This window comes from Setaria italica, chromosome III (assembly GCF_000263155.2).
Source record: "Setaria italica strain Yugu1 chromosome III, Setaria_italica_v2.0, whole genome shotgun sequence".
NCBI classification, from domain to species: domain Eukaryota; kingdom Viridiplantae; phylum Streptophyta; class Magnoliopsida; order Poales; family Poaceae; genus Setaria; species Setaria italica.
The window spans coordinates 37,090,335-37,111,634 of NC_028452.1; the positions used below are offsets into that span (position 1 = coordinate 37,090,335).

The window sequence follows — 21,300 nt, forward strand, 5'->3', positions numbered from 1 at the left end:
AGGAAGAAAATACCTATTTACCCGGACAAATCCCACACAACGAGAACGGAAGAAGGCACGGTGGTCCCCCACAGGCCCACACAACAAAAACCCCCCACAGCTCCCACGCCGCCGCCGATGGAGGCCTCCGCCGCCGGCGCGCGCGACCGCCAGGCCCTTCGCTTCCTCTGCCCCAAGAGATCCCTACTCTCCCCACCCTCCGCCTCCCCTCTCCGCTGGCTGATCGGCGCACCTCGCGTCCTCCCTCCCTTCACCGTCGCCGCCGCCCTGCGCCCCCTTCACGGCGACCACGCCGCCCCCGATCTCACCAGGGAAGCAGGCAAGTCTCTCACCCACCGGCCCGCCCAAGCTCTCCTGGTCTCACCCGAGGGCCTGACGGTCTCGCTGTAATTCTGTGCCTCCCGCAGACGAAATCCGGGGGTTGCTTCCTCGCGGGTTCGACATCGTCGGGGCGCTGCTCGTGGATGGCGAGGGATCGGATGCGGACGCCGCTCGCGCTCTGGAGCTGGCTCGGGCGCTGAGAGAGCGGCTGCTCGGCGTGGCGGTGAGCCATGGCATGGTCGGTGGCAGCATGGATGCCGCCTCCGGGGAGATTCGGTTTGTTACCTCTGAGAGCGGCGGGACGGACGCGGTGGAAGGGTTGGAGGTTGTGTGGGAGGATGAGCCAGGGAGGTTGTTGTGGGAGAAGGGTTGCCTTCTGCACTGTGAGCTGCCGCTGAAGCTGCCACTCTATGTTCCGGCGGATGAGATTTCTGGTAAATGCTTCAAAGTTTATATCTATCTATTAACCTGTTACAGTACAAAATTAACGAGCAGAAGTAGAATCCAACATGATATGCTTTGTCCTGTTATCTATTAGATGAAGTTGAGTGCAGTGTGTTCCTTTTGTTGCGCATCAACAGTCTGCTGATGGGTCATCTGATCCTGTTATTTCAGATCAATATATCGTATTGTGATACTCACCTTAATATTTGCATAGAAACAATCATTCTTCTTTACAATGTTAACAATCATGATATGATGTGTCCTGACATCTATTTGAAGAATTTGTAGTGCTGCGTATTCCTTTTGTTGCAAGCGGTTCAGTTTTTTAGATTAACATTTCACGTTAAGATACTGCTTCTATCTTTATGTGTGCCTAGAAACAATCATTCTTCTTAACAATTCTCAGTTCTCTACTCGCCCCGTGACTTATAATTTGCATAGCCAAATTATTTGTTGGATAAGGGGCCAAGTTGCTGCATTTTGCATTGTTGTAGGGTCTTCCATGTTTCAACTATGTGATTTCTTAAGGCTGACAAATATTCTCTCATCCAAGGAACCCACTACAGTGAGACTATTAGACTGCCTGTGCATTGCCATAGATCTAAATTCTAAAACCAAACAATCTAATTCTATTATTCTAACTATGTACATGTTGTGGACTCTTTCATTGGAAAGGTTTACAGCCGCAGAGAGAAGGTACCAGGGCCTGTTGTGGCGCCTGAAACTGGCGCCTAAAAGTCCCTGCCTTAGGGGACAAGTTAGAGATAAGGTCAGTTAGAAGGAGATAAGATTAGATCAGATTGGTTGGCTAGTTTGTTGGGGCCGGACTCTATATATTCCAGGCGCATGGAGAGTTGTAATCAAGCAAGAATAGATCTAGAACTCAGAGCCTCCTAGGGAGGACGAGTAGGATTTGTTCTTGAGCCATTGTAACCTGTCCTCAGAGCTATAAAGTTCCCTGTTCCTCCCCCAATCCCTGCGCCATATCAGTACATGAATGGGTAGATCACCCCTCTCTTCTCGTTGTAACTGAAACTAAAATTTTGCATCATTTGTAAGTCGATGCGCTAAAGTGAAAATTCAAATTTATCTCATTATAAAATGGCTAACCTATTTATATATAAAAAACTAGACCAACCTAGAGGAACTAGGTGGCTTTATATTAAAAATAAAATAGGCAACCAAATTCGCCTCGACGAGCACTTGAACCTGGGTGGTCGTGTACATCCACACTCTCAACCGAGCTAGGCTCATTTTCTTCGGGGACCTATTTATCATGTATCTTTGTTACTAAATTGAATTTTTTATATAAAGTTTGCATGTATGCTCAATCTTATATTCACAGAAGATCCACTAGAAGTGAAGGTGCAAGAACATACCACTGCCACTGTCACCAACTTAATTTTTCAAAGTAGAACTTGTAAAGAATAAAAAGGTTTGACTGCATAGTCTGATAGACAAAGTCATGTGTGTGTTGGGTGTGCTATTTATCTATCTATGTGCCTGTGTGCACTTTATCTATTTAGATGGTCTTTAGATGCGTTTTAGATGCTTTGCTTAGCTTTTAAGCCACCAACCCGTGTTTGGCCTATATGTACCCCAAAGACCCCTTTGTGGGATGGGAATGGAAAAGATCATTTTGGGCTAAAAATTGGATTCAGAGCCTAATTTCCTTTCTACTTACCCTCTCCTCTCTCCTCTCTCCCGTACCCGAGCCCACTCTCTCCTAGCCCAGATCCGGCAGCCGGTGGGTCTCCTCCACCATCCTGCAGCCCGGTTCCGGCGGCGGCAGCTCGATTCCCCATGGGCGGCGGTGAAATTCGGGCGGCGGCCGTGGCTCGACGCAGGGCAGGCGGCGGTGCGCGAGGTAGATGCGGGCGGCTCGGGCTCGGTGCAGCTTGGCGTGGCACGGACGCAGGCGGGCGGCGGCGTGCGGCAGCAGAGTAGCTCACGGGTGGCGGTAGCACCCTCTTCCCCAACCTCTTCCTCAACATGGCGGGCTCCTGGCGTGCGGTAGAAGGCGCAGGTGGCGTTGGTCCAGCGGTTGGCGCGGCTTCGGCGACTGGCGCAGCACCCGCAGACGACGCGGGGCGCGCAGTCGGCGCGCCGCTAGTGCGCTCGGCTCGCTCCTCGGCCCGCTCACGATCCTCACGGGCCTCCTCCCACCACTAGGCCACGACCAGTGGGTGGTGCCGCAGGGTGGCGGCCGAGGAGGAGGCGGCAGAGGAGCAGTGGTGGGAGGAGCGGCGTGCGGCAGCATGCGAGGAGGCTGTGGCAGCGGCAGCACAGCTGTGCGACGCCGAGGTGTGAGAGGCGGCTGCAGCTCGGGCAGCGCGCGCGGTGGCTGTGGAGGCTGCAACGGCACGTGTAGCCGAGGCAGCTCACCTAGCCATGAAGGAGGCACAAGTGGCAGCGGCGGTCGCCACCCAGCAGCGTCTGGAGGCGGACCGGTTGCGCGAGGAGGCGGAGGTGACGCGTAAGATGGTGCGGCGCGACAAGATGGAGTTGAGGCGCACGACGCCCTGCGCCGGTGCCGAGTTGCAGGGCAACCGTCCCGAGCTGGAGGAGGCGGATCGGCGGCGAAACGAGAAGGTGGACCGGTAGGTCCAGGACCTGTGTCGACGCATGGACGTCGGGTGTCCTCGGAGCAGGAGGAGCTCTGTCCACGAGTCTAGCCTCGACTCCGACTCCGACCTCAACTTCGGGCACCGACCTCTAAAGGTCATGAAGACCATCATCCGGGAGTCCGTTGGCAGCACGCAGTGGCCGATGTTGATGAAGACCAACTACATGGAGTGGTCCTCGGTGATGAAGGTGAAGCTCCAGGTGTGGGAGATGTGGGACGCGGTCCAGTACAGCGACGTCGACAACCACGAGGACCGTCGAGCGCTCGAGGCGTTGCTTGCCGCGGTCACGATGGAGATGGCGGCGAACCTCTCGGGGAAGAGGACTGCAAAGGCCGCCTGGGAGGCTATCGTTGCGGCCCGAGTTGGCAGCGACCGCGCCCACAAGTCCACTCTGCAGAAGCTTCGGCAGGAGTGGGATCGTCTGACTTTCAAGCCAGGCGAGGACATCGACGACTTCGCCCTCCGTCTCTCCAGCTTGATGCAGCGGCTGAAGCGGTAAGGCGACGACGTGATCAACGAGGAGAAAGCCGTTGCGAAGTTCCTGCGCGTCGTTCCGAAGAAGTACTCGCAGCTCACTATCTCCATCGAGACGCTTCTCGATCTCTTAGCGTTGTCGATCGAGGAGCTGACGGGGCGACTCAAGGCGATCGACGACCGCGAGGAGATGACGTCTGGCGGGCCCGTCACCATCGGTAGCAAGCTCCACCTCACTGAGGAGCAGTGGCTCGCCCGCTAGAGGGAGCGGAAGAAGGGGGAGCCTTCTTCCTCGACAGGCGGCTGCAAGTCGCGCAAGACGCCCAAGGCGCGAGGAGGTGTCGAGGGCGGCGTGCAAGGAGTCGCCCAGGGCGGTGCAGCCAGTGAGCCCAAGCCGGCACAATACGACAACTGCCACAACTGTGGCAGGACTGGCCACTGGGCTAGGGAGTGTTGCCAGCCGAAGCGCGGCCAGGCCCATGTCGCGCAGGGTGCGGAGGAGCCGCCACCTCTGTTCCTTGCTCATAAGAGCATCGAGCTACTTGCAACGGCATCGGTCGCGACGGCTCTCCTCCACCTCGACGAGCCGCGCGCACGTATTTCTCAGCGACGGTACCAGCGACGACAAGATCGACGGCTGGTTCCTCGACAGTGGTGCCACGCACCACATGATTGGGCGCAGGGAGTACTTTTCCGACCTGAACGTCGACGTACGCGACTTCTTCAAGTTCGGCAACTCTTCGGCCGTGGACATCAAGGGCATCGGCTCCGTCATTCTCATCGCCTAAGATTGGCGAGTACTGACTCCTCACTGGAGTCTTCTACATCCCCGCGTTGGGAAACTTGATCATCAGCCTTGGACAACTGGATGAGAATGGCTTACGCGTGGAGATCGATGGCGGAGTGCTCCGGATCTGGGATCGACGACAGCGCCTACTCGCCAAGGTGGAGAGGGAGCAACCACCTCTACGTCTTCTACGCGGAGGTGGCGGACCCCCTCTGCCTTGCTGCTCGCCGTGACGACGAGGCTTGGCGTGGCATGAGCGCTTTGGGCACCTCCGCTTCGAGGCCCTAAAGCGGCTCAGCACCAAGAAGATGGTGCGGGCCATGTCGTGCGTCGACCACGTGGAGCAGCTCTGCGACACCTGCATCGTGACGAAGCAGAAGCGACGCCCTTTCCCTCACCAAGCGAGCTTCTGAGCCAAGGAGCGGCTCGAGCTCGTGCACGGCGACCTTTGCGGGCCGGTGACGCCGGCTACACCTAGAGGGCGACGCTACTTCCTACTAGTCAACGACGTCTCCCAATACATGTAGGTTGTCCTCCTCGACACCAAGGAAGTTGCTGCGGATGCCATCAAGCACGTTCAAGCTGCTGCGGAGAATGAGTGCGGCTGCAAGCTACACGTGCTGCGCACCGACAATGGCGGCAAGTTCACGGCGGCTGAGTTCGTGTCGTACTGCGTCGACGAGGGAATCCAGCGCCACTACTCCGTGCTGTACACCCCGCAGCAGAATAGCATCGTCGCGTGGAGTAACCAGACGGTGGTGGCCATGGCCCGAGCCCTCCTCAAGCAAAGGAGAATGCCGGCCATCTTCTGGGGAGAAGCGGTGCTGGCGGCCTTCCACATCCTCAACTGCTCACCCACCAAGGCTCTCGATGGTATGACACCATATGAGGCTTGGCATGGGCGTAAGTCGGCGGTCGCCCACCTCCACGTCTTCAGCTGCCTCGCATACGTCAAGGAGCTGAGCCACATCGGCAAGCTCAATGACAGGAGCACCCCAGGGGTGTTCATTGGTTACGCTGACGGGGTGACAGCCTACCGCATCCTCGACCCGGAGACATAGCGTGTGCGCACGGCACGCGACGTTGTGTTCGCGAAGGGCGAGGTTGGGCATGGGGCAAGATGGTGGATGATGGCTCGACTCCGACGTACGACGACTTCATCGTTGACTCCGTCCACTTCGAGGGAGCTGGGGGAGTGGGCAGCTCTTCTTCGCCGAGCGTGCCTACCCTAGTCCCCGGGTCTCCACCGACTCCGGCGAGTACTACTCCAGCTGCGACGAGCTCTCTACCGCCACCACCACAGCCGGCCATGCCACACCCAAACCTCGTGTGGGGCTAATCGTTTTCATTTACCATCTTATGGAAGACCCTTTTCGTTCCGCTTAGCCCTATTGGGCTCTCCTGCGCTGGCAGCTACTTCTCCGGGCACGCCTGCACCAACACTGGCTCACAACGAGCACAGTCCGGTGGAGTCCGCCACTTCGCTTTCTCATCTTGAGGACCGCGTCAACGCGTACCACGACGGGGAGCCTCTGAGGTATCGCACCATGGAGGACATCCTCGGCAACCAGCCGGTGCCGGGACTGGTGCCTCACGACTTGGAGGTGGAGCTGCACGTCACGTACGACGATGGCGAGCCTCGCTCCTTCACTGAGGCTGAGGGACACGCGGCATGGCGCGCCACGATGAAGCTGGAGATGGAAGCTGTTGAGAAGAACCGAACTTGGGAGCTAGCTGATCTTTCTCGCGGTCACCGCGCGATTACCCTTAAGTGGGTGTACAAGCTGAAGAAGGATGAAGCTGGTGCTATTGTCAAGCACAAGGCTCGCTTGGTGGCGTGGGTTTGTGCAGCAGGAGGGGGTCGACTTCGATGATGCCTGCGCTCCTGTTGCACGGATCCGTGCATCTCCTCGCGCTGGCAGCCCAGGAGGGCTGGCGCGTCCACCACATGGATGTCAAGTCGGCGTTCCTCAACAGTGACTTGAAGGAGGTCTACGTCCACTAGCCGTCAGGATTCATCATCCCCAGCAAGGATGACAAAGTGTTGCGCCTGCGCAAGGCCTTCTACGGCTTGCGGCAGGCACCGCGAGCTTGGAATGCCAAGCTGGATGCCACCTTGAAGACTATGGGCTTTGAGAAAAGCCTGCACGAGGTGGCCGTCTATCGGCGGGGCAACAAAGGCAATGCCCTACTGGTGGGCGTCTACGTCGACAATTTGGTGATCACGGGTACCAAGGACGAGGAGGTGGAGGCGTTCAAGGAGATGAAGGCCACCTTCCAGATGAGTGACCTGGGGCCTCTCTCCTTCTACCTGGGGATTGAGGTGCACCAAGACGACTCCGGCACTTCGACAGACTGCCTACGCCAAGCGCGTCGTTGAGTTGTGGGGGCTCACCGACTGCAACCCAGCTCTTACTCGGATGGAGAGGCTGGAGCTGAGCTGCGACAGCATGTGTGAGGAGGTGGATGCTACACAGTACTGGTGCCTTGTGGGGAGCCTTTGCTACCTCGCCCACACGCAGCCAGACTTGGCGTTCTCTGTCAGCTACGTCAGTCAGTTCATGCAGCGACCGACGACGGAGCACCAGCAGGCTGTCAAGAGGATCCTCCGCTACGTCGCGGGGACTCTCGACTACGGCCTCCACTACCCGAGGTGTCCCGGGGCAGCACACTTCATCGGCTACAGTAACAGCGACCACGCCGGCGACATCGACACCAACAAGAGCACGAGCATAATGTTCTTCCTTGGCAAGTGCCTCGTTAGCTGGCAGTCGGTCAAGCAGCAGGTGGTGGCCCTGTCCAGTTGTGAGGCCGAGTACATCGTTGCTTCTTCCGCTTCAACTCAGGCTCGCTGGCTCGCTCGGCTGCTCGGTGATCTCCTTGGCAAGGACGTTGAAGCAGTGGAGCTCAGGGTGGATAGCAAGTCCGCTCTGGCTCTGGCAAAGAATCCCGTCTTCCACGAGCGAAGCAAGCACATCAGAGTGAAGTACCACTTCATCCGAGGTTGCTTGGAGGAAGGGAGTGTCAGGGCGAACTACATCAACACCAAGGATCAACTCGCCGACCTTCTTACCAAGTCCCTTGGAAGGATCAAGTTCCAAGAACTCTGCTCTAGGATTGGGATGGTCCAATTGCCGCTCAAGACATGCAAGACTTAGGAGGAGATTGATAGACTAAGTCATGTGTGTGTTGGGTGTGCTATTTATCTATCTATGTGCCTGTGTGCACTTAGATGCTTTTTAGATGCTTTGCTTAGCTTCTAAGCCACCTACCCATGGTTGGCCTATATGTACCCCAAAGACCCCTTTGTGGGATGGGAATGGAAAAGATCATTTTGGGCTAACATAGTCATGTCTGTCTGTACTAGGTTATTTTATGGAATCTGTTTTCATCTTTTCATTATAAAACAATTGTATTGGATATTTAGGTGTATAGCAAACCATCTGCTTCTGAAGGGAATGATATAATTTTGTAATTGTGATACTTTTCTTGCAGGCATTGAAGAATGGTTTTCTTCACTTATTGAATCTACAACTGCTGAACTCAGAGATCCTCATGTTTCGTTCCTAGTTGAGGGGCCAATTACATCTAATGAATCACATCATTCTATCATCTTACATGGTGATGCTTTAAGTTCTGATTCTCATGTACCTGGAAACTCAAGAACAAAGGAATGCATGACAAGTATTGTATCTTGTTCAGAATTCTTCCCAGAAAAGAGGTACAACCTCTCACTGACAAAAGAGGTAATCTGATACTCAACCAAACTTCTTGTTTTATAATGTTATTTTTGAGGAGTGTGGTAGTTTTGAATTGGCTTCCTTATCTCTCTTGTACGGGCATCAAAATAATTTCTTCAGTGTCTGTTACACATCTTTCATCTTTCACGAAGATCTGTTTCGAATTGTCCTAAGGGAGTAAGGTTGTGTGTAAATACGAAATATGTGAAAGGCAGCTGCCAATGAAGACTTATTTCTTTCCAGAATTTGCTAGTACTCCCTCCGTTCCAAATTATAAGTTGTTTTTGCTTTGTCCTAAGTCAAACTTATTTAATTTTGGACCAAATTTATAGACAAGCATAAATATCTACAATATCAAACTAGTTTCACTAGATAGACCATGAAATATATTTTCACAGTCCATTTATTTGATATCGTAGATGTTAAATATATTTTTCCATAAACTTGGTCAAAGTTAGACAATTATACTTAGGGCAAAGCTAAAACGACTTATAATTTTTAACGGAAGGAGTACGATAAATGGATCATGCAGAGTGCCATCTACACGCATACTTCTGTATCACATGACATTTCGGGTCACAACTTTCTAAAACTTTTGTTTGCTAGAATGCAGATGCAATCGAAATAACTGTCCTGTCCAATCAATCAGTAGGTAGCTTGAAGCCTGGCATCACACCTGTGGTAGAGTATTTTCCAGGTAATTAGTTTCCTAGTGTTCAAAGTCTGCTTCTCAAAGTTGACGTTTCACTTTAATACCCTAGATATCACCAGCAGATATGGTTTTCTTTCCTAGCAAAATTATTTAGCAGAAAGTTTACTTATCCATTTCCCTTGACCCATCTTACTTTTTTTCCACTTTTTGATTTACTTAAAGTGTTATTTTGTGCCCTCGTGTTACTGAAACATATCTTTTCTTTTTTCAGCCCCAGCACCTGCCAGCCTAAGAGTAATCAACTTGAAGCTTGATATACTATGCTACTCGTCAATAGATTTCCCTGTGGCGGTTGCTGTATCTGAACTTGTTATCCCAGGTTTAGCTGATCAGATGAGTGTAATGAAGAAGATTATTGCATCAGAGATAGCTAAACAAGCACAGGTATGTGATTTGCTTAATCTGATAATTGTTCTTACTTAAGCAGCACATACGTGCGCAGCATAGATATCTGTGTAGAACCATGCCACAGTTGCAGATTACTTGAAGTCTATAAAAAAACACAAGATCTTAAGATGACACTGATGAAAGTTGATGCATGTTTTGGAGTTTAAATAGTTTGTCACAACATATTTTTTATCTATTTAGATATTAATACTGGAACCTAAAACAAGGTGTGGGCAAACCCTTCGTTTTAATAAAGCAGTTTGTGGGGATTAGATATTTGAAGTAGTTCTCCTGTCCATTTAATGAAAGAAGATTTTAGTGATAACAGTTTTCTCTTAATATGAGTATGTAGTCCATGATCCTTGACCATTTCTTAGATCTGTTCCTCATCGATCTATGTGTACAGGGTACTTAGACAGCTACTTTTAAATGACAAGAATAACATATACGGTAGCTAACCAAATTAGGAAATGTAAGTAAAAGCTGTGGGATTGGTGCATAACATCACTATGAACTTTCATTTCTGAACTAACTTTTAGGTTCTTTAATGTTAGCTGTGAATATGACCATTGTGTCACCATGCCATTTATTACTCCGCAGAAGAACCCGTTCCTGTTGTCGCCTTTGATAATCATCGGCACACATATCTATTCTAGGCAGTCTGCATGTGATTTTCAATCTATTGGTGGAATTTGCACTTTGCTACTTCTAGTTCAAAATGGATAAGTAAAATATACTAATGGGACCTACGTGGGCAATCAAGCAATTGGTGTTTGGTGTTTTCTTTCCTCTTCCAATGCATACATGACAAGACAAGTTCTGTTAATCATTAACCTTGATTCTTTGAGTGTGTCATTCATATAAACATGATTGTCATTTAAAACTGCTTCCTAAAGTGTTTTTTTGTCTTTGTTTGCAGCTTTGTCCGTACCATTTCATTCCTTCGGGATTGCATATTCCAGTAACAGCCATATACGATACAAGATACGGGGAGATCGAGGAGAAGCAGAGTATGAAAATTTCTATGATGCTACTATTTCTGAAAAGATCATAATTTATTTCATTACTTCTCTATTATTCTGCCTAAAAAAATCCTTATTATTTACAGGTGAGCTAAGAAAAGAACTGCACGTAAGGCTAGGACTTCCCTTAGACCGGCCTTTGTTGCGAATTTCTAATGCATTGACTTTTGGTGACATGGGAAAGAGGGTGAAAAAGACATCAAGAAATGGTATTCATTATGCATATGTTGCAACACCTCCATTACATTTTTTCTTCTTAATTACAATTGGTGTCCATGTGGCCAAATTTCTAGAAATATGTTTCAAAGCATATAAATTTGCCAAAAATCATGTTCTACCATGTGAGAAATTAATAACATCGTCAAACATGAGCGTAAGGACTACTATGTTATTATGTAATCTTCTGCAAATTATCTTTCCGTTCCTCGTAAAATAATTTATTTTCATGCATTGTGGTGTTTTGTAACATTCAGGTTCTTCACTGCTTCGAGATGTCCACAGAGAAATTCCATCCAGTGGTGGTTAGTGGTTGCTGTATTTCTTACTTAAGAAAAATAACAAATTTTGTGAATGTATCTTCTCAATGCGGATAATGACGTAAAGTTTTATGTTTATTGCAGTATCTGGAGGAATTATGTCTTTGATTGATGGTTCATATGAGTATTATCATTACCTTCATGATGGTATTGATGACAATGTAATGTCCTGCAGGCTACAGCCAACCAATCTGGAGTTTGAAATTGTCACTCAAGTGTTTGTTTAGATGCATATGATCATTTGTAGGGCTGTATGGAAATTTCCTTCCCCAGCCCTCACAATGTGTGGGATCTTACAGCACTGGGTTCACCCTCTTTGTTTAGTATTTCTTTAGATGCATCAACTCTAAGAAAAACTACTTTTTCTTTGCAGTTAGTTTCATATAGGTGTTAAGGTTAGAAATATGTTGAAGCATTTCCAGTTTGTTTTTATTCAACTAGATTGCTTGACAACCTTCATAAAAGATCATGGATCCATTTATGATGTTGGTTACTGCAAAGATTTTAGATAGCAGTTTCTTTGATCCTAATCTAGATACATGATATTGCATCTGTTCATTGTTTGGACACCTAAGTGATGAACTTACACCACAAATGTTTATTTTGAAACAACTTTGCACATGCAGTTTGCAGGCACACTTAAAAACTCTAGATACAACCTTGCTATCATGAACTAAATATTTGAAGTTCAATGCAAATAAAATTTCAATTGAAACTTTGATTGGTTTAAATAAAAAATCCGTGCTTATATGATTAGTGTGGATTGATATTTCTCAATATCTTCAAAAGTCAAAATAATTGAGTTCTTGTTGTGATTAACTTCTAGTTCCCGTACGGCATGTTGCAATCTTCATATGTTATGAAACCTCTAGTTAAAACAATACAATGTGCCGCACAGATTGCAACACGTAGGCCTATAATTTTGTGCAAATATAAAAGTAGAGATCAATATTAACCCCTTCACTAGACCTGAATGCAGCTATTGTGATGGTATCCTCTTATTTTATTTATTCTGGACATAGCGATAAAAAATGCAGTGAGTTTTATGTTGAGCACATGTATATTTGTTACAAAAATCATTATTGACCATGGAATATTTTGTTCAGAGGGCATGCCTGTTATGCTTTGTTGCTTTATTTTTTACGTTTCTTTAGTTAAGGAGGCAATGGAGAGGATTGCGTTACAAATTGCAATGTTGCATTTCGAATACCTTCCTTTTAAAATTATCCTGTTAAGCCCATCACTGAGCTTTATGAACTACTGTTTCCGAGAAATTTAACTGTTGTGTGCTCTATTGGTTCGCAAATCTTAGTATTTTTCCTCCATGCAGGGATGGGGATGTGCATATCGGTCTTTACAAACAATTGTTTCTTGGTACAGATTGCAACAGTATTCATCAATAGATGTCCCTTCGCACAGGTTTGTACCTATTTGCTTTGTTGACTTGAATAACTAGGTCATATTCTGCAAACTGACCCTAAGATTATTACAAAGACACCAGCTTGCGATCTGCACCCATGAAAATTCAGAAAATGAGCATATCTGCATTCCAATCTGTCTCAGACAAGCAAAATGCATGGAGATCCTTAATGATATTACCAATAATGTGAATCATTGAACACCTTTTCTACTGTTCTTGATGCCTTTGTTCTGGAAGGGACTAAGGGCAATGTTTTCATGCCCCTACCTATATGCTGAAAATGCTGCAAATGTTAGGGATAGCGAACTATCACGCTGCAATTAATTTGTGAACATTAATGTGATTATATAATGTATGGTTGGAATAAATGCTTTCTACTAGAAAGAAGAATCTTGCCTGTTATTGAAATATATGATGCCAGTTTGATCCATGTTGCTCTTCCAATGTTCCTATTCAGGGAGATTCAACAAGTTCTTGTTGAAATTGGTGACAAGGATCCATCATTTATTGGATCTCGTGAGTGGATTGGAGCCATTGAGCTAAGCTTTGTCCTTGACAAACTGCTAGGAGTGAGTTTCACTATTACTTTTCCATAATTCTTTTCAACCTGATGGAACTGTTGTTTTTCGTTTCTTTTTTTGCCTTATTGGATTGGAAAAACTTGTTTGGCCTATAGTGTAACACCTCGTCCTCCAAAGCCGCACCGCCCAGCCGTTCCAAGGGGCGGGCACGCGTACACATAGCACCTTGCTTACACTTTCGTCCTCGCTTCGTGTAAAAGGGTTAACCCAAAGGTGCTATGGCTGGTTGACAAAGGCTTATAAATTGGCTCCACCCTTGCTCAACTAGCAAGGTGGTACTAAACATGTGCACCTGCGCTCATGGGTCACACTGGGCCAACCAAATTGGGCCAGGTGTCACATATGGGCAACAGGATGGTCACATGATCAACTACCAGAAACTCACAAAAGATTGAAAAATAGCCAGCAAACCGGAATCTGGTTACCCTAAATCACTTATGTACTGGCTCAAAGACATCCTGTCCTGTTATTTACTCCCTGCTGTTCTAGAAGGTTAATGAAGCTGCGTGTTAATACCAGCAAATGCTAGTTTCATGTGTTTTCCATCTGTTCAGTATATTTTCTTATGTTATGCCTTTCTCCTTGCTTCATCCTTCATTTTTAGTGCATTTATGTCCTAAATCAACTAGAGATTTGTTTCAAGAACCTTGGTTGAGGGGTCTTGGCATTATGGTGTTGGTGTGGATGGTTTATAAAATTATAATAGGTTATCTCTGCTATATCATTCGGTGTGGTGTTACTGAAATATTTTGTAGTTGCGGTTAAATGTAGAGCTGAAATGGATAGTAGCAGCATTCTAGACTCATTGTTGTGCATCCTTACTAGGACCTCGTTGTTCAGTGAAACTGTCATCACAAGCAGCTATGGCTCCCCTGTCCCACTGACTCACCCTGTGCCACGTGCCACGCCAGAGCCAACATAAGCATCTGAAATTCTCCATGGCCTGGCAGATCGAAGGTGTGATGAGGCCTTCCATGTCGATGACCCTCGCTGTGCCTGGCACGTAGCTAGGCTGCCTCCATGACGGTCCTGCGTTGGCTCCAAATTGGCACGTACAGCTCGAGGGTTAGCATTGAGCAATAATCATTCTGAGCTTCGTAATCCTATCATCTCACCCTGCCATCCTGATAGTGATAGTCCTCTCCGAGCCCTACCATGACATCCGCTGCCCATTAAGGTCCAGTTCCAAGGCTGATGAGGACAACCAGACAACGATCACGGAGAACAGGATTGGATTAGACAGAAATATTGCATGATTCGTTGATAAACATGATTGGAGAGGGTTTTCACTGGTTTCTGCAAACCAAACCAACCTGTGCTTTGCTGCTAAAACTATATTGGTGCGGGTTGGTTTGACGTCTTAAACAGTTTGACACCAAGCCATTAACAGGCCTAGGATTTGGTTGTTCAAGTTAATGAGCAAAAGGTGCAGCAGTGTAGCTTGATCCTGCTCATTAATTTTTGAACTGAGATTGAATTAAGCACATAACAGGCTGACTCTAATCATATCACAGGCTTCAAGCTTTTACACTGGCCTTAGCCCCTGGTGTCTGTTTAGGCTCCTATAACCTTCTATCCCTTTTCCTTTTGTTATCGGTTCTCTGTGTCCAATATGCACCTCCCTCTTTTCCCCTCCTCACATAAGGCAGGTGATTGCCTTCTACGTCAACCCTCCTGAACACTATCTCCACTCAATTAATTTATGTGCTTCACATGGATCATTATTTGAATATTTGTGCTAATAAGAAAGGAGCTGTTAGGTGCTTTGAAGTAATTTGTGTCCATACCATACTATGCACTTCCATGTTGGCTGAACATAAAATGCATCTTGCAGGTGAGTTGCAAGATTATTAATGTGAGATCTGGTGATGAGCTTCCTGAAAAATGCAGAGAACTTGCCAGGCATTTCGAAACACAGGGAACTCCAGTGATGATTGGTATGTGATTTTGTCCAAAGGTTCTAGTGTTTTACGTTTGATATACCATGTCAAGATCGCTACAGTTGATTCTATGATGCTGTTTGCCATTGAATTAATCACCGGCAAATCAATTCAGGTGGAGGAGTCTTGGCTTACACCCTTCTGGGAGTTGATTATAATGAAGCCAGTGGCGACTGTGCTTTTCTCATCCTTGATCCACACTACACTGGTGCTGACGATCTCAAGAAGATTGTGAATGGTGGATGGTGCGGGTGGAAGAAGTCTGTCGACAACAAAGGACGAAGCTTCTTCTTGAAAGACAAGTTCTACAACCTTCTTCTACCCCAGAGGCCCAACATGGTGTGAAAGATTTTAGAGGCAATCAGCCTTGGTGATCATAGAGACAGGAACGAGTACAGTTTTCTCCAAAACATGTGGATTGGTTGGCATGATCTTGTAGGGAAACCTGTTTTCGCAGTTCACTCAGCTGGATTTGTGCAGTTAATTTCAAGGTGTTAATTTGCAACCATTTCCCGCTGTTAACATCCTGAGATTAATTTGTAATTGCATAAACTAAGTTGTTATTGCATCCTTACCATGAACTCGAAAAAGGCAACTTGAAATTAGCCATAATGGCCTGATCATTTTTTTATGCTGTAACATGCAGGAGAGCTGCATATAATTGCATTAATAGAAGGATAGAGTTACAACACCCACATGCATCCCTCGGAATAAACAGATTACATTCACGTCTGATAACAAAAACACCTGTCCTCGTAGCCTAATTACTCACTTTATTAGGGGCTTTGATGAAGGAAAGCCCCTTGGCTCCTGCCAGAACATGAGAAGTTTGTGGACAAGTTGGCCTGTCGGCCGTTAACATGAAACTATAACGCTGTTGAAGCTGATTGCACGTGGTCTATTCTCGGTAGAATGCTACAATCTGTGCTGCGGTTTTGGCAAGTTTGGCAACAGTGAACCAAGCTGGAATATATCCATCTCATAGACATTGCCAGTTTCCTAGAAAGTTTGTAGGAAGGTCACAGTTCAGTAAAATTGGTCTTATTTTTCCTAGAAAACCAATCACAGGAAAAGTGGAAAGTTGGGATAACTAGAATTAGTTATTGTTCAAGGGCAATGAAATTCCTTTTATCTGGTCCATGACAGTTTGATTAGAAACTGGTGAGTCGAGGCTTGCTAACACAGATCAAGAAGAAACACCACCTCTCCTATACTTTTGGATAAGAGGAAAATTAACATTCCGCAAAATAAGTAACCAAGAACTCCATGCTTTGTATCCAAATTGCAGCGGTGACAATTTTGCATTATGGGAGAACATAAATTACTTATATGGAAAGCAGATCAAGCTCCTAGCAAACAACACCAAAGATTGAATCTCAGTTATGTATGGGTCTTCGCCGCTTTGACCGCATGTAGTCAGTGTCCCACCACCATGGCAGCTTCTCCTTCCTGGGTGCCCCAGCTTCTTCATGCAACCTTGTGGCCTTTCCAAAAGCTTCACCCCAAAATAGAAGTGGATAGAGAAGATGTTAGTACACAATTGTATCCTTGAAGATGTGAACAGACCAAATACGGGAGATGGAACTCACTAACCTTGTCTTTGTTGCAGAGAAGCAACGGGAACGAGCAGGGCAGCAACTACAACAAAGCACAGAACCGTGGAAGCTCTCATCAGGCTTCTCTGCGGCGCTTCTTCTCCCTCCGCCCTTTAGTGCTAATCCCTCTACTGAGTCATGTTATCTCGTGGTAAGAGGAAGGGATCCAACGAAGATAAAGCAACACTAGTCTTATACTGCTTCAGTTTTGTCTCAGTTGAAGTAGAGTAGCAGAGTAGACCTGTGAGTGCATCCAATGTCCTAGGGACAAAATGTTTTTTTAGGTGTTTTGCTATTTGTAAAATACCTAGGGACAAAATCTTTGTTCTGTCAAGAATTGGTGACAGGATCTTTGCATAGTTCCAAAGCTGTCCCTTGTAGCTTTTGTGGGAAACCGTCTTGATGTTAGTAGATTTAGATAAGTGCTTTTATGAATTTGGAGCTTTTATTCTTATGATGAATAAAGAACCACTTAATTCCATTCGGACTTTTCTAATTTGTGACGTTAAAAACATATCAGATATTACGTTTTTCCTACTTTAACAAAATGGAGGAATATAAGCAATTCTGACGGAGATTTGGACCCTTCAGTATTAATTTGGTCTCTGCCTTCTGATGAAAATAAACCAAAGTTGGCAACAAAAAAATAGTTGTTCGGATCGTATCCAAGCCGTATTTAAGCCGAGTAAAATTTCGGAGAGCATTTCGTCACCCTTCGATTGCCAGCATTTGACGCTAGATTTTTTGTTCGAACTGCTCTGTATTCGTGTATGTTAAATATTAGCAAACCAGAAAACGATCAATTTTTGTGGACATTACTAAGTACTCCCTGGATCCTTAACTATATAACTTTAAATTTAAACTAATTAGCTTATTTTAAATCTCATTTACTGGTAGTATTTTGTTTGCCAAGACTGGAAACTTGATAAATAAGTCTGATGAAACTCTCCCCTCCTCTGTCCTCTCAAGTCAACGATTTTGACGATGTGATATAAAAATTAATGTTTATGAAATTCTCATGAAACCTAATTGAGATGGCCTAAGAACAGACCTATGTTGTCGTGTGGCTTTTACTGTTTTTACTTTTTAGGAACAAGCTTGTCCAGTTGTCCTTGGCTCACATACGAAGTTCAAACCCAAAACAAAATACTACTACCGCGCTGATGGCTAGTTCCAGGCTTTCAGCGTAGGTAGGACAAAGTAAGCAAGCACCGAGAAATTCTGTCTCGCATTAGCGGGCATTTCGAGGCATGTTTTGCGGGCGAACCACATGATTAAGTGCTAGACCACATAGGTATAATGATAACGAACACATGGGCACCACAACGTGTGACCCTGTGAACAGGGTAAACAGCACATAGTCATACAGTTTGGACTGCAGTGCCGGTAAAGTCATCAGTCGTTTTACTGGGGTTTAGTCGAGGAAAGTATCCAAGGTAAAAAATTACAGAAACACTGCAGCCTCTTACCACGTAGAAATCAACTGTAAGATCTTATCGCTGAGTATTTCAGAATTTATGTGGACCAGTCAGCTCTGTAACATAGTGAGTGGACTGACATTTTCTTTTTGCAGTTTTCTTTTAATTTGGCGCCGATCTCAGAGCCGTTTCCGGGGAAAAGGTTTAGAATGGTCCAATTGCAAAAACAACAAAAATAAAGACCACTCCGCGGAAGGCCAGTCTCCGTGGAAGTTTTATAAGTATTAAATTTCATGCCGCATCAGTAATTTTGCTGATTTGGCAAGATCTTTTTAAGGAGAGGGAAGGAGAGTTTCATCATATGTGAGAGGAGTTTCATCCCCATGGCACTCAACCAGCACGGTTATCTAGTTCCTAGTCTTGGTCCCAGTCCTAGTAAGAGTGCAATGAGACTGTGCACTGAGACTGGACTCAATTCTCAATGTACAAGGACCCTGCATGTTCTGTATGTTCAATAATTCACAAATTTTTCCCTTCAGATAGAAGATCTTTCGGCTATTCGCCACAATCTGAAGAGACGTGGGAGAGGGCAGGGAGCTTTTCATATTAAAAAAGATCATATAAGATCATGTTTGGATCCATCACTTAAAACTTTAGCTGCTAAGTGACAATGCATGTTTAAAAAAAACCACATGAAAGTTGTATATCTTTTTATCAATAGGGAGATTAAGAGGTACATACAACAACATGGGCTCTTTGATGGATCTCGCTAAACTAGTTTACGTATTAGGTTCTTAGCAAAACCTATGAAATAATTAATAATGTAATTTAGAATAGAGGGAGTATATTATATGAAACATATGTATATCAACTAATAAAAGGGGGAAAAAGACAAGACGTTAGCAGCAAAGATGGACAAGGGGCTGTGGGGGATCGTGACGGGAAGAGAAATAGTCTGTATTTTGCCCGAGTGAAACACTTATAATCTATGCAGAGTAACTCTATGAGTCCAATAAGACTGCGGACGAGGTGGATCCGGGAGCAGCCGGTGGCGGACGGGTGGCATCCACGGCACTAGCCCCTGGTGCTCGCCACTGGGTCGGGGTCCTCAGGGTCGGGAGTCAAGGAGGGAGGATGGTGGCCGGGATAGGTAGGCGTGAGGATGGGGCAGGCCGACAAAATGCAGCTTAGGGTTAGGACGTGAGTCGTAGGATCTCTAAGGGGCTGTTTGGATACGAGGTGCTAAACTTTAACAGTGTCACATCGGATGTTCGGATGCTAATTAGGAGGACTAAACATGAGCTAATTATAAAACTAATTGCAGAACCTTGTGCTAATTCGCGAGACGAATCTATTAAGTCTAATTAATCCATCATTAGCAAATGGTTACTGTAGCACCACATTGTCAAATCATGGACTAATTAGGCTTAATAGATTCGTCTCGCGAATTATACTCCATCTGTGCAATTAGTTTTGTAATTAGCTTATGTTTAGTACTCCTAATTAGCATCCAAACATCCGATGTGACAGGTGTTAAACTTTAACAGGTGTTTCCCAAACACCCCCTAAACCAGTGGCTGAGATCGGGCGGTATTGTTGGGCTGAATTAATGTGTTGGGCTATGGGCTGTGATGAGGTTGTTCTACCCGGCTAGAAATAAATAGTTTTCTTTCAAACAATTGCTTATTCAGTCCATTTTATTCAATGATGTATATTTAAAATCTTATAAAGATATATTATGGCATGAAAATTATAATTACATTACTTTCACGAACAACACATACCCAATTATGGTTGTATTAAATGTTCATGCAAAAAAAGATAAAGTTAGCTATTGACTAGAAAGAGAGTTTACTACAAACATGTGCTCACAAATGAACACCAAATGAAGCAAACCAATACCTCAATTCAATTTTTTTGAAACATTTCATGAACAAACATTACTAAATTAAGTTTATATTAATTTTTAATGAAAAAAGATAAATGGATGAATCTACTTGTAAATATATTTGTTTGTAATTGAAAGATTTTTTTAAAACATATGTAGTTAAAATGTGAAGTAAATCTAGTAAATAGGCACAAATACATTCAAATTCTAAAAGGTATAGTTTTATTAAAAATATAATAAGCTTACTTTCATGAACAAATGAACAAACATAGTTTCATGAAAAAACATATAGTTAATTGTTCATCAATTTTAATCTTTCTAGAGAGTATAGTATGTTCCTATTTGTAGGCCCTATTTACCGACTAACGGTTCGATGTAGCAAACACATTTTCTGACTGACCGCTAATAGATAAATATAGATATCTTTACCAACTGACGGTTGCTCTAGAAAATAAGGATCACCGACTGTGTGTTGGGGAGTTTTACCGACTGACTGCTCATTGGTAATAGTAGAGTTTCACCAACTAACATCCATTGCTAATCTGGTGTTGTGGTGTAGTGAGATATCTATTGAGTCCTTGTCCAAATAGGATTTCAGCCACCATACAATAATCTCCACTTTGACCTCAATCCTTTAAAATTATTGTGCTCCTCCAAAAGTTTGCTCCATGTCAATTCCACCTTTTTAATATTTTAATTTTACTTTCATCTTAGGAGTGCCTCCACTATATGAGCTCGTGCACATCACCCCATGCCACATTCTCCTACCATAGCTTTTGTCTTATTTTATTATCTCATAAACATGAGTTAGAAATAATAAAAAGAAAAAAGATACAAAGATATCCGTTTCAGGGTAAAATACGTCCTTCACTTTCAAATTTTTTATTTGGAATTTGGACATTTTCATATGTACCTTTCTTACTTTTTAGAAAGAAAAGCTACTTTTTGGAAAGATTATCCCTACCTTTGTTTATGCTTCAGATTCAAACAAATGACCCACGATCTCCACTGCTTGCTAGTATTGCAAGTTCAGTCACAACACATCTTTCTTTCTATACCTACAATTGTTAGCTTTGGAGCCACCTTTACAGCCTTGCACTTGACTGTGCATGAGATTTAAGTATTTGTCATTGATGAAGTGACTTCCTTCTTCTCATCAGGATTTTTGCCAAACTCCCGATGCTTATACCACCTTTAAGATTTCCTATCACTCAGTATCCTCTATTATTATATATACATATATATATATATATATATATATATATATATATATATATTCATGATTACATGACCAGTCCTAGCGACCTCACATATATTAGATTCTTTTCAAGCTAGGAATATAACAAGCTCATGTTTGTGTGCGATGTGTTCTATTATGCATATCTAATGTAACAATTACCACCTTCAT

The 21,300-nt window shown here is 45.2% G+C and overlaps 1 protein-coding gene across 1 annotated transcript; it reads left to right on the plus strand.

The window, feature by feature from the left end:
• Nucleotides 1-54: 54 nt before the first annotated feature.
• LOC101760939 (probable Ufm1-specific protease) lies at nt 55-15,614 on the plus strand. Its single transcript, XM_004962536.3, has 13 exons — nt 55-319; nt 408-755; nt 8,149-8,399; nt 9,000-9,090; nt 9,317-9,489; nt 10,412-10,502; nt 10,601-10,723; nt 10,988-11,035; nt 11,135-11,211; nt 12,381-12,469; nt 12,928-13,039; nt 14,886-14,988; nt 15,107-15,614. The coding sequence occupies exons 1-13, from the start codon at nt 118-120 to the stop codon at nt 15,334-15,336; spliced, it is 1,938 nt and encodes a 645-aa protein (XP_004962593.1). The 5' UTR covers nt 55-117; the 3' UTR covers nt 15,337-15,614.
• The last annotated feature ends 5,686 nt before the right edge of the window (nt 15,615-21,300 follow it).

Bases quoted from the DNA above. Each gene is read 5' to 3' on its own strand.
- LOC101760939 (XM_004962536.3), top strand. From the start codon at position 118: ATGGAGGCCTCCGCCGCCGGCGCGCGCGACCGCCAGGCCCTTCGCTTC. The intron at 10,503-10,600 runs GTATGAAAATTT...TATTATTTACAG, and splicing joins GGAGATCGAGGAGAAGCAGA to GTGAGCTAAGAAAAGAACTG. The intron at 11,036-11,134 runs GTTAGTGGTTGC...TGTTTATTGCAG, and splicing joins AGAAATTCCATCCAGTGGTG to TATCTGGAGGAATTATGTCT.